The sequence below is a fragment of the Panicum virgatum genome, chromosome 6N (assembly GCF_016808335.1).
Source record: "Panicum virgatum strain AP13 chromosome 6N, P.virgatum_v5, whole genome shotgun sequence".
NCBI lineage: Eukaryota > Viridiplantae > Streptophyta > Magnoliopsida > Poales > Poaceae > Panicum > Panicum virgatum.
The window spans coordinates 46,866,198-46,879,249 of record NC_053150.1 but is presented as its reverse complement, the minus strand read 5'-3'; the positions used below and the strand labels follow the sequence as shown (position 1 = coordinate 46,879,249).

Genomic DNA, 13,052 nt, shown 5'->3' with positions numbered 1-13,052 from the left:
ATATATATATATATATATATATATATATATATATATATATATATATATATATATATCTTTTAAAAAAAAATTATGGTCAATTGGCCATCACATTATATAGTATTTATTTGTTTAAAAGACAATGCGACATACATTACCACATACTCTTAAGATGTTATCATCAGGCATAGGGAATCTCGATCGTTAGTACTTTTAAAGTAGTTTTGAGATGATATAGTGACTGACTATCCTACAATTAGTTGATTCGCGAAACAACCATCTTATTCTAAAACCGTACCATTAAAAAATTCTAAAGAAAATTGCACTAAACAACTTATTATGTGTACGCTGATGTGTAATATGGAATTACACCGTGACTCAAGCTGTGCATGGTATGGCGATCGACTTTGCTTTGTATTCATCGGCCTACCCCTGACGACGCAGGTGATGAGCAGCTAGGCGTATGCGTGCAGTGCCCTATCTAGCAAGTGGCTAGAGCTATAGCAATGTGTGGTTAGCTAGACAGCATTGAAGGCGTGCACTGTGCGCGCATGCCCTGTTGTTGGGTGCCCATTTCGGCACAGGTGACGGCCCTCCGGGAGCGTTCAAATCAAGTATGCGAACTGTTCACTTGTACAGTGTACCGTAGTGGCCAGCCTCTGATCGGACCAACCGGCCACTGTTCCAATTCATTGGGTTGCTACTTGCTAGCTATAGCCGCTGCCCCGGCCCGGCCGGCCCGGTGCACAATCCGGCGGTCCAGCAAGAACAGAGATCCTAGCTAACACAGCGCCGCGCATGGCACGAGTGTACTACTCCATTCGATAACAAGTAATGTAATTGATGTTTTGACACCTCCAGAACATGATTCTGGTAGTGCTCTATATCATAAAATATTTTAAAAAATAGCAAACTAAAGATGTACTTATTATATATAAAATTATTACATCACGATACAAATGTAGTCGTATCATTTTCGGATATATGAGAACTCAGCATGTCAAGAATAACAATATGAAATGAAAGTTTGAAATGGTTAGCTTGAGATAACCCAAAATAATGTTACTTATTTAGTATATATGATCGGAGGGAGTATGAGAAGTATTGTAGCACATTTCGTTGTTATTTGGCAATTAATAAATGTCCAATCATGTACTAATTAGACTTGAAAGATTAATCTCGTATAAAATAGTTAAATTATGTAATTAGTTATATTTTCAACTGCATTTAATGCTCCATGCACGTGTCCGAAGATTTAATGTGATGGATATTGTAGAAAATTTTTTAGGAACTAAATATGACCTAAGTGAGGCCTTCAGTTCAATATTGTAAATGTGAACATAGTAATTTCACAAGAATATGCTGACCTCCGTAATATCTCAATTGTTTTCTCTAAGCATTAATTTAACTAGGCATATAGCCCGTGCATTTGCGCAGCTAATATTGAAAATTAAAAAATTTACATATCCGTTGTATCCTTACTTAAAGATTATACTATTTTTTTTACCATACATCACCATGTTCATTATCGTAAATTATATTTCATTGTTGGTAAAAACAATTTAAATACGATCTACTTATAATAACAATTTGATTTGTTGAGCTTTACTAATATTATGCATATAATTATTCTGATTTTTGTTTTATTTTAATTGATTGTTGTTAGCTTTAGTTTTTATTAATAGCATCCAACTAAATGGTACTTTATATTTAATTTTTCATAATTGCATTGGTGGGTGATTTTTAATTAGGCATAGGGGTATTTTAAACTAGTTTTTATCATAATAGTAGTGATGAGTAATTTTTTGTTTCTATTTTTCTCCGATTAACGTGGAAATTTTTAGATCTTGGGAACGAACGTGGAGGCTCAGTTTGTTGGCTAAATAATAAAATAATAAATTGGCAGCCCTTATTTATTTCTCTAATAGAAGCGATGTCCAACTATACAACTTGGTGGACCCACATGTCAGTGAGGCGGTGCGCGGATCCTTTCATAATAACTCATTGAGATATGATAGTGCTAGGAGATGGTGTGGACTGTACGTGGTGCCCTGATATAATAATCAAGCAGGATAGAGTATACGGAGTATGTGATCATACGGGAGAGGATGTCTCTGGGCAGACAGAGTGGGTTCAAGTCAAGGTATGTTCATAAACCCGGAACAGTGAGGCCATTGAATCGGAAATAGTGGCCAGAGAACAAGGCACTGCTGGCGTGATGCGCACATAGTGATGCGCACATAGTGGCGTGATGCGCACAAATAGTGTTGTGGTTGCACGGAAGGACAGGAGGCAGACATTGGACGCTCTGCCCGGGGATGGCATTTATAAGCCCCAGGACAGAGAATGCACGGTAGCTACTACTAGTAGCGAGTACCTCTCTCTCGTACCGGTCTTAGTTCACAATTTTATAATACAGTTATCAAAACTAAAATAACTATATCGACTGAGTTTTATAAGGCCAATTTCAGTGGAAATTTCATAGAGAGTTTCATGCATTAAATTCTATATGACACATCAATATTTTTGATGACTTGGCATAATTATTATGAGAAGAGAGGAGAGGGAGTTCCATAGGATGAGAGGAGAGTTTCATTCCTATGAAACCCACCTAATACGATTATCTAGTTCTCTGTTTTTGAAAACTGTGCAATGAAATTTGCACTGACTGGCTGGCCTAAGACGATGAAATTCTCTCATCCTATGAAACTCTTCTTTTTTATTCTCATCATGTCGGCAAAATTAATGATGTGGTATAGAATAATCTAATACCATAAAACTCCACGATGACCGAGACTGGCCTGATTAACGTCACCACAAACATTAGCTACATTTTTGGTTAATTATGTCCTATTATCTGCCTCAAAACTACAGTATCTATCTTGTGAAACGATGACTGATCCTAGAATTACAATGAATCTGTGTGCAGAGGAAAAATGAACACAATGTGTCGCCGCAGCAGGTTCTTGCATTGCCTGCCGAGTTTCAAGCTGCGTGTGGGGGCTCATTGTCCCGGGCCATGGTCAGGTGTACCGCATAAGTCTGTTGTGAGGTGAGCTCCTGCCGTTCGTAGCCTGCAACAAAAGGTTTGATATCATACTGCTGCCAGCTGAAGAAGTGAGCCTGGTAACCATGTCCACCGGCGGGTGCCTAGTGCGTGTCGTGGCATACGTGTATCGTACACGTCAGGATTTGTGTGTGTCCTTCTGCAGACAATTTAGCAGAGGTACCATCCGATCTACCTGCGAAATGTTTCAGTTGTGATTTGATCTGCTCTGTAGAATCTTGCGAGCTCTTGTGCCACAATGGTTGGTAAATATAGTGACACGCACAAGTATAGTGCCTCGAAAATTCCCCAGGGCAAGCCCAATGAATCTGGAACAAGTGGGCCGTGGCCCGGCAAGCCATGCCCATCTCACGCCCATATAAACAGAAGGGCCCGGCAAGAAGTCCCCCTTTTGGGTGTCTTGCTGGCCGCTGTCGAAGTCCTTTCCCCCTCCCAGCTACTCGGCCTAGGTTACTAGCAGACAGAACAAAGTACACCTGTGCACGAGCACTGTGACTGTGAGCCACTGATCAAGCCGGCACATCGGCGCCATGACAAAACTGATCGAATCATACAGCATGCGCAGTGGAGGAACCTAAAGCCATGTTCCATCAGGCAGTTATCAAAACCTGAATAATGGGAAAGCTCTCAACACACAACATACAAAAGTTTTGCCGAATCTATATGCCGGGAAAGAATACAATTTGGTTAAGCCTGTGGTCCTAGTATAGTTGTGCGGACAATGCAACAGACAACCTCTGTCGGATTCCATGTCATCAGTTGCTGTCAGATACCGGACCAAGGGTTCTTTTCTTGGCTCTGCATTCAGCAGCATAAAATTCTTCTGCTGATAAATGGGGAATGCTTCAGGTCTAGGTACATTGGCCGAAATAATCTGTGCAACACTCCCCTTGAATTATAATTGTATTCATCCATGCAGTTAGCGTGGCCAGTATGTATGAAGCAGAGACGGTATCCATTGCGGCCTATGGCGACGTTCATGACAACTACCTCTGTTTCAGCATCCAAGACCTGTCAGTATATTACTCAGCTCACTTATGACATCTGTGATCCGTGCGTATGACCCTGGGAGGTTTATGGCATGGTACTCTAAAGCCTTCCACTGTGAGATCAAAGCAAAATGTGGGCGCCGGTACATGCTGCTGATGATCTCGAGTACCTTGGTATCAGGAGTAGCTGAAACTAAGTGTGTTAGGCCCGCCCCATGAGCTCCTATTACAACTGAGGCTTCGAGGATAGCACGGAGTTGCTCCTTCATGTTCATGTGGGCGAAAAGACCATTGACAACATTTACTTTGCACTTCAGACCTTTTGCCCACTTGTCAATTGCATCATACACCTCCCGCTCATTGCTTAGTCTGGATTCAACCTTACCACTGTGGCGTGGGTGGGCCAAGTAGTCTTCTCTCCGAACAAAGAGAACATTGAGCCCATTTGATTTTTTGTACGACATGATGTCATCTTGTGGAAGACCAAAAGAAGCTACAATCATCTCACCAAATTCCGATAATCTTGCTGTTTTATCATAATCTGGTTTTCCTTGTAGGGACTGAGCGGAGGCACCCTCACAACTGAAGCTCTCACTAAGCCCCTTAAACATGGCAGTCTCATAGCCCAATGGTGAAAGAATGGCGTGCCGGAAACAAACAGGACCAGAGAAGTTCTTAGCATATGTCACACTTGAAAAAAGTGCTTCCCACGTTTGCTCCAATTGTGCCTGGGGATAATAAGGTCACATCTGTCACTTGACAATAATGTACACAGAAAGGGAAACAGAGATAAAGTATCGTGTAGACCAATAAGTTGGCTGCTACTCCCTCCGTTCCAAATTATAAGTCATTCTAAGAATCTTGGAGAGTCAAAATTTTCTAAGTTTGACCAAATTTATACAACAATATAATAACATTTACGATACCAATTAAGTACCATTAGATTCTTTGTTAGTTATATTTTTATAGTATATCTATTTGATGTCATAAATCTTTGTATCTCTCTATAATTTTGGTCAAACTTTGAAATGGTTTGACTCTCCAAGATTCTTGGAATGACTTATAATTTGGAACGGAGGGAGTAACTAGCAATAGAGTATCACATTAAATTACGCATGCTAAATCTGAAAGAAATTACATGATGAAGGAACAATACAATCAGGAAGTTAGGTAGACATGGAAGCATGGTATGACTGCCAAAAGCTTTGGATGAGGCATCAGGGCAGATTATGCTAGCTGCCATTTTTTCCCCCACAAATCTACAAAATAGGAACTGACATATTGGGCTAGAGGATACAGGACAGCTTCTGATTGCAATTGTTCCCCAAACTATGGCTAAAAGATCAAGAATACAAAAATGTGACCAACATTGTTTGCCCCAATAATATCTGAAGAAGCAGATTGGCTGTCCATAACTCATGAAACAAACAGAATGCAGTAAAGCAGTAACAAAATACAAAGTGCATAACATACCTTGCAATGCCCATCCACAAAAACAACATTAGGACGGTTTGGTAAATTTGTGACTCTGGAACTAACATATGCACTGTACCAGTCTGTAATTGTGTGGAAAAGGTTTGCATATTCAAAACGAGTGACCAGAAGCGTTGGTTCTTCAACCCACTGCAATAGCAAGTGCCATAACACAGTTAAGAAGGAACTACTAAAATTCCAAAGATAAAGGAATGAGAAGAAATGTAAACATTGACTCAATATTAAATCATGCTATACGATGATCAATACAGAAATGAAGCTAAAGATCTTCTTCTACAGGAGTCACACACACTCCTCTATGAAAAATCTCTAATTTAATAAGAGCCTACAAGGCTACACTTATGTATCTCAAAAGGTATCACCAAGGACACTCATTTTTGTTCAACGATACACTTAGAATATGATTCTTGACATTTAGGTTTCTATTTTGGATATGCATTAGACGAAGACTTATTTATTTAGGTGCTATTTCTATTCTTAATCTTGTTAAGACACAAACAAGAATCAATATAACTTCGGACCTTAATTCTGAATATGATTCATAATCCTACCTTGCTGGTTTGTTCTACACCCCATTCCCCACAGGGCTCCTCATAGTTGACTTACAGTTGTTTCAGGAAAAAGAAAGTATTGTAAGTGAGCAGAAGTGGGCAATTATTTGCTCTGGAGCAAGGCTGAAAAGGCTTAATGACAGGTCTTCCATTTGCTCTATTTTTTTTTAAAATAATGTAGCTCAATACTGGCATGAGCCCTGGATCCAACAGACTTCCATTAAATTCTCCTAAAACAAACACTGAGCTGACTCTACTCTTCCCAGTCTAATTGGATTTCAATTGATGGTAAACAATTTTTTTAACAATCCGTTTCTCATCAACCACCGAACCAACTAGCTAGCAAGGCAAAGAGTACCTGGGAGCAGTGTAGCTCACCGGGCGGCACAACGCGCGCCGACTCGAGGAGCGCCCTCATCGTGTGCATCCCGATCCCGCCGGTGGGCACATAGTTGTTGAGGAACCCTGTGTCCACCAAGGGCGCCGTCCTCCCCGCCGATGGCCCCTCCACCAGCAGCGCGCCGGGCTCGTACTTGGGCAGCTCCTCCTCCTCGGCACGGCCCATCACCTGCTCGAGGGGCTCCCCGCCGCGCGACATCGCGATGAGCGCCGGGTCGAGCCGCACCCGCGCGCCCTCGCAGATCGAGCTCCCCAGCGTCTCGCTGTGGTGGCACCGGAACCACCCGCCGCCCCCACCGCGCGCGGGGAGGACCTCCACGCGGCGGGAGAAGCCATTGCCGAAGTATGCCTCGCAGGTGTGAGGCGGCGGCGGCGGCGAGGGGCCGCCGACCCAGGGAAGGAAGGAGGGGAGGCGCGGCCAGGGCTTCTGGGAGGACGGCGGCGCCCGGAAGCCGTCGCGGACGTCGGTTCGAAGGGTGGGGTCGGGCGGCGACGGGCGGTGGGGCTGGCGGAGGAGGTAGATCGCGAAGGAGACGGCGTAGACGGCGAAGACGATGAGAAGGACCCGCGGGATGAGGCGGCGGAGCCGGTTCCGGTGGCCGTGGGCGCGGCCGGCCATCATCGCCGGCGAGCCGCAGGCGTGGCGGCCGCCGGAGAGGGCTCGTCGCCGCCGGGGTCGCGCAGATCGAGGGGGTGTCGCCTCGTGGGGCTCTCACTCGGAAGCAATCGGGATTCCCTGACACGCTGGGAACACTGTTCCCGTGACTATGGAGCCTCTGGGCCGTCCGATCTGAGATGGATGGATGCGGTCCATCGCTACAGCACCCATGCCACAGTATTCCGTGAACAGCACCTGCTACAGTGAATCACGAAGGAGCGTTGTTCATCCAGACTTTCCTCTTTGTCTCTGTGACTTCGCTTCAGAAGTAGGATCGACTCGGAAGCGGTCGCCACAGGGGAGGTGGGAACCGGTTTGGGTCGGTTGGTCGGATCGGATGGCTGTGAAGTGGGGTTGGTGTGATTTCGACGGCCGTGATCGCAGCTCACTTTGTCCCTGTCCCTTCAACCCTCTCCAGTCTCCACCTTCCCGCTTTCCAAAGCGACGACCGAGGAAGGCGTCGCCGTCGCCGATCTCGCGGAGGCGGCCGCCGGCGAGATCATCGCGTGGGCACCCAGCCAATGTGCGAGTCAAGCCATGGTTCCGGCCGGCCTTCTCTGCCGCCGGAGCCGTCGCATTGGTCCGGCGTGCCGCGTGGCGGCAAGTTCCACCTGATTCGTGTGTTAACTCTCACTCAGGCCTTGTTTAGATCCATAAATGCAAAATGTAAATTTTTTGTAAATTCTTGCATGTTGTACTAAATGTAGTCGAAAAATAAATCGCATTACACAAATGGATTGTAAATCGCGAGATGAATCTAATGAGTCTAATTAGGACATGAATAGACACTAAATTGCTACAGTAAATATGCTCTAATGATGAATTAATTAGGTTCATTAGATTTGTCTCGTAGTTTACAAACGAGATCTGTAATTAGTTTTGTGATTAATCTACATTTAATACTTCAAATGTTGAAAATTCCCTTGCAAAAACACAAAATACAAAGTGAACTAAACACACCCTCAATTCCACTGCTCTACGGTGTATTTTTACTTGAGAAATTGCATAGAGTTTTTTTCCATCTGCTTGCTTTTGCTTGTACGGTGGAAGAATTCAGAAGAACGGAATGTCCGAGATTGCTTGTTGCCTGGTACAGGGTTTAAGTGTGACGAGTGAACTTAAACCTCTGCTGAAAGTCAACTCTGAAGGTCAACGTTTCAGAGTTCAGAGCTCAGACTGGTAGTGGTAAGACGTTTGAAAACGAAATTTTCTACGTTTGAGATCCATCCTCCTTTGTGTGCCCAAGTTTTGGTGTCCATGTTATGCATACGCCAAGTTTTTGGTAGGATGTCCTGAAATGTTTTTTTGAGCGAAGATGTCCTGAAATGTTACATGTCGAAAAATTGTTCTCCTTCTGACTTCACAAGTCACAACCCTGTCGAGGGGTCAGCGTTTCTATGCATTTCCATTTCTTTTTCGTGTCGCCGTGTATTGCCTTTTCTATTTTAGGCTCCTGAACAGTTGGAGCTTCAAAGTTCTCATTTGTCGATGCATCATGTTAGCAGTTGTTTGGCCCATCTCAGGATGCAATGCATGGTAAAGCAGTTGTCCCTTTTTGCAAAATTTAGTGATGTAGATTGTAGAGTGTTCGTTTTAGTGAAAAACTCGACATCATGTTAACTCACGCCAGCTAGTTAAATACTGCTGTTCACTAGATGTATACTTGTACAATGTTGTAACAGCATTGCTGACTTTGAGCCTCAGGTTGGCAACTTGGGACTCAGGTTGTCTGATTCGACAAATTTGAACAGCTTTGTACTTTTCCTGTGCACATTTATCAGATTAAATGTTGACAGGACTTCCAGAGAATTCTCTATTATTTTCCCAAATAGATGGAAGATTTTGACAAAGAAGTGATAGTTAAGAGTACATTCTGCACATCATTAGCTAATTGTCAGATACAAATCTTGTGTAACAGACGATCAGTGGCTCGACAAAGCCAATTTTTCAGTTTCGGAATATTTTTGGGCCCCAATTCATTATTCTAAATCTAGCAAGCATCACATTATATGTTGCGTGAAGAACAATCAGTTCATATTTTTCATGTGGATTGAATAATACTTGACTGATTGTTTACCACACCAATATGATGGATAAGTTTTTACAATGTATGACCAGCTGCAATCGCTGGTTAGCAAGGAAAACGTTTCAGTTGCATAAGGCATATAAGAACCTATTTCCTCAGATTGCTGAAAATTCTTAATATAGCTACTGGACATCCTTGCACTCTGCAAGCAGAAATACTGATCAAATCGGTACATTTCAGCTATATATTCACATAGTGGCTGCATACATAATCTTAATACTAACTCTTGTACAAATCAGAGAGTATTACCCCCATGGCCTCAAATAGGGCACAGGTATGATATAAGGAAACCACTGTACAAATATACTGCTGGACCAGGAGAGATGAACTCCCAAAACCTGCATTCGTGATCCTAGGACCTGCTGTCTATGCCAAAAATGTGTGGTCCTGCATAATCACATAAGTAAAAAGAGTATCAGAGTAAGAAACCAGTTCTGAATTTACTGACTAGTTCTTAATGGCGATCTGAGCAGGTGTTACCTAAACTTGGCAGCAAGATTGTCAAAGATGCGATTCCGACAATCTTCAGGGGCATCCCGGTGACAACAAGATCCTTGATGGTAATGTGGCCACTACTGAACCCAACAACGTTTGACGGTGATCCGGTGGGCAACAAGTATGACAGCTGAGCCCCAACTGCTCCAGAAATCATAAGCAATGCTGGGTGCACATTGATAGACTTCGCCAACTCAGCGAACAGAGGCAGCACCAGCGTCGTGGTTGCATCGTCAGACGTGAACTCTGTGATGACCGCACTGACAATGCAGGCCACAGGAACAATGACCATCGTCGGTGCGTCCTTCAGGAACCTGAGCCCGTCAGAGAGGATATCAGTCAGGCCACTTGAGCTGAAGCCGTCAGCAACGGCGAAGCCTGCACCGAGGAGGAGGATAATGTCCCACTGGAGCTTCCTGCACTTGTTCCAGTCCATCAGTCTCTCGCCATTGTTCTTTCCGCTTGGGATTATGAAGAGCAGTGTAGCCATCATGATCTGAATCGCAAGCAAATTGTGAGATAGGTGATGAATAGCTGGATAGCTTTGATATCTTCGTGTACTTACAGTGACTGTTCCGTCTCCAACGTTGTTGTGGAAGAGAGCTCCCCACCCTGGTATGTCATCTGTCAGGGTCCTGGTCATCCATAGCACAATTAGACCCTGCAAAGTTTAAACATTTCAGTGTGTCAGGCCATCTTTGGAACAGAAAATTGATGACACAAATTCAATAGAACATGTATTGGCAAAGAAATGGAATTTACCCCAAACACAGCCAAGACCATCTTCTCTGCAAAAGCCATTGGACCTGTCACAGACCAGAACAGTAATCTCATGAGACAATTATATTACACTGGAATAATGGTAGTTTTTTTTTCTTCTAGAATTGATGGATTTAAACGTGGTCTGCTCATAGCCAAATGCTTACAGCAATTTGTCTTGATCTGTCACATTATTTGCATGATGGAAAAAGAAAATTCTTCACACAATTTTTCTAGAAACCGAGGTAGTTACCTAACAAGGTAAGCTCTCTTCTCAGATGGCTTCTGTCCAGGTAAGCAGAGAGTGCCTTGCCAGTGTTCTTGGTGCAGTACATGAGGCAGAGGGTGACCCAGAGCGTGAAGAAGATGATCAGCGCCATGGGCAGCCCGAAGGACATCCAGGAGCTGAAGGTGATGGGCTCCTGCTCGGGGTAGTAGGTGGACCACATCCCGACCAGGATGATGTTGACGCCGGTGCCAGTCAGCGTCGCCATCCCTCCGATGGCCGACGCGTACACCACGCCGAGCACCACCGCCTTGGAGAACCGGCGCACCTCCTCCTCCTGGCATCCGGTCTCCTCGGCGCCGTCGCCGCCCCGCGGGAGCCTCTGCAGGATCCCCGTCGCCACTGGCATCATCATGACCGTGCACGCCGTGTTGTGGATCCACATGCTGAGGAAGAAGGTGGTGCCGGTGATGCCCAGCAGCAGCAGCGGCGGCCGCACCGGGTCCCCGCAGAACAGCGACGTGATCTGCGCGCCGGCAATTCATCAATAATGCAGTCTCGGTTTAACCTGTCACGCACGGAGACGGCAGCTAGGAAAGGAAGAGGAAGGGCGGCGGCGCGCACGTTGAGGGCCAGGCGGCGGTGGATTTGGTAGTGCTCGATGGCGAGCGCGAGGATGAAGCTGCCGAGGACGAGCGAGATGACGTCGTCCATGTAGGCCTTGGCGACGGCGTCGGCGCCGGCGACGCCGAAGAGCGGGAAGAGGAAGAGCGGCGCCATGGACGCGACCGCCAGCGGCACGGCTCCGGTGACCCACCAGAGGAACACCCACGCGAGCACGGCGAGCATGTTGCGCGCGCCGCGGTGGGCCCCGCCGAGGTCGACGAGCGCGCACACCGCCGCGCACGCCGCGGGGCCCGACGCCACCGCCGGGTACCCGTGCGCGAGCAGCGCGCGCACCCACGCCGCCGGCCGCTCCCCGTCGCCGGCTCCGAGCAGCAGCGGCGCCTCCACGTCGTCGGCCGACGAGCCCCCGTCGAGGCTGCCGCGCTTGCCCATCGGCTCCGGTGGCTCGGCTCGCTGTTTCTGGCGTGCGTGGAGGCCGCGCCGAGCCGCCCGCCCGCGCTGGCTTTTCTACAGCTGCGCCGGTCTTAAAATGGCCGGGAGGAGTGGGCCCATCTGGCGGCGAGCGAGTACTATATTATTACTCCTCCCTGCACGGAACCACGAAGAAATCGTGCGGGTTGCTCGACGGCGGCCACGAATCACGGCGTCCGCGCGGCGGGCACGTGCCCAGCCCGTCGGAGAGATTCCTTTCGGGGCCCGATTGGATCACTGCTCGGATCTCCAGGAACTGATACGTGGCAAGTCCAGTTCGGCGCAAAAACTCAACGCGGCCACAAACACGAGCAAACGCATCCAAATCTCTCAAGGTTCCTTTTTTGTTTCCGTGCATGCACCGAGCTACACCGTAGCCCCTAGTCCATGCTGAGCTCCTGTACTCCTGTGGACGCAGACAGACGCCGACCAGGCACTCACCGCCCACCACCAGTCCATCACCGGTCACCAAGTCGAACGCGCGCCACAAGTTCATCCCCCGCGTGGCCCCCGGCATGGGGCAATCAGGCGCCGTGCAATCACCGAACCATCATGGCCCGGGCCCGGGCCCGTGCAGTGCGCCTCGATCCGGATTCGCCGCCTGTCGATTGGCCGGGCACCTCCTCGCTCCTTCCAACCACCGGACAGCCTCGGCGCGGCGCGCGGCCGTGGAGGTGGTCCAGTGTCCACGGCGTGCTTGCGTGTCGCTGTTTCGTATGGGCGGAACGCGAGCCGGGCGGACAAGGCCAGTGCCAACTGGCCGGAGACGAGGAAGGGCTCGGTGTTGCAGCAGGGTTTCATTTCCGCCCTGCTGTGACGGAGACCCTCGCGGTTTGGCAGCGTAACCGCTCGCGGATCGGGCAAACGCACGCACGCACGGCGCCGCTGCTGGCCTCTCGCAACGGTCGCGCCGGCGGCTGCTTCTCCCCCCGCCCCGGTTTGGGGTCGGAGATCTCCCGCCTAACCCTCTGCATCTCTCGTTCCAGCAGGAGTACTAGGGAATCGAGTCTGCAGCCGGGCTCCACCTCGACGCCGACATCGCCTCCAATCTTCTGGGATGGGCGAGCTTGCTTTGCTCGATCGGTGATGGTGATCGTGCTCGTGCCGTGGCCCATGGGTGTCTGCTGGTGCTGGCACGGCCACCTGGGCCATGTTTGGATACCAGTCAAATCAAGTTTGTACAAAAAGACGAACGTCCGCATGGAGTACTAAATGAAGTTTATTTGCAAAATCTTTTCAGTGATGAGTGTA

General features: G+C 47.4%; 2 protein-coding genes across 2 annotated transcripts; both read right to left on the bottom strand.

Annotated features, from left to right (window-relative positions):
• Positions 1-3,577: 3,577 nt before the first annotated feature.
• On the bottom strand, positions 3,578-7,191 carry LOC120678493 (beta-1,2-xylosyltransferase RCN11-like). The gene is made up of 3 exons (XM_039959700.1): positions 6,439-7,191; positions 5,509-5,658; positions 3,578-4,763 (listed from the first exon to the last, which is right to left on the bottom strand). Exons 1-3 carry the CDS (start codon positions 7,099-7,101, stop codon positions 4,044-4,046), a joined length of 1,533 nt encoding a protein of 510 aa, XP_039815634.1. The 5' UTR covers positions 7,102-7,191; the 3' UTR covers positions 3,578-4,043.
• Positions 7,192-9,188: 1,997 nt separating this feature from the next.
• LOC120678492 (tonoplast dicarboxylate transporter-like) lies at positions 9,189-11,854 on the bottom strand. Its single transcript, XM_039959699.1, has 6 exons — positions 11,328-11,854; positions 10,731-11,229; positions 10,481-10,524; positions 10,284-10,379; positions 9,704-10,214; positions 9,189-9,610 (listed from the first exon to the last, which is right to left on the bottom strand). The coding sequence occupies exons 1-6, from the start codon at positions 11,760-11,762 to the stop codon at positions 9,576-9,578; spliced, it is 1,620 nt and encodes a 539-aa protein (XP_039815633.1). The 5' UTR covers positions 11,763-11,854; the 3' UTR covers positions 9,189-9,575.
• Positions 11,855-13,052: the final 1,198 nt, after the last annotated feature.

Bases quoted from the DNA above. Each gene is read 5' to 3' on its own strand.
- LOC120678493 (XM_039959700.1), bottom strand. From the start codon at position 7,101: ATGATGGCCGGCCGCGCCCACGGCCACCGGAACCGGCTCCGCCGCCTC. The intron at 5,659-6,438 runs GTACTCTTTGCC...TTGCTATTGCAG, and splicing joins GTGAGCTACACTGCTCCCAG to TGGGTTGAAGAACCAACGCT. The intron at 4,764-5,508 runs GTATGTTATGCA...TATTATCCCCAG, and splicing joins TTGTGGATGGGCATTGCAAG to GCACAATTGGAGCAAACGTG.
- LOC120678492 (XM_039959699.1), bottom strand. From the start codon at position 11,762: ATGGGCAAGCGCGGCAGCCTCGACGGGGGCTCGTCGGCCGACGACGTG. The intron at 11,230-11,327 runs GTGCGCGCCGCC...GCCGGCGCGCAG, and splicing joins ACCGCCGCCTGGCCCTCAAC to ATCACGTCGCTGTTCTGCGG. The intron at 10,215-10,283 runs GTAAGTACACGA...CTTGCGATTCAG, and splicing joins TTGGAGACGGAACAGTCACT to ATCATGATGGCTACACTGCT.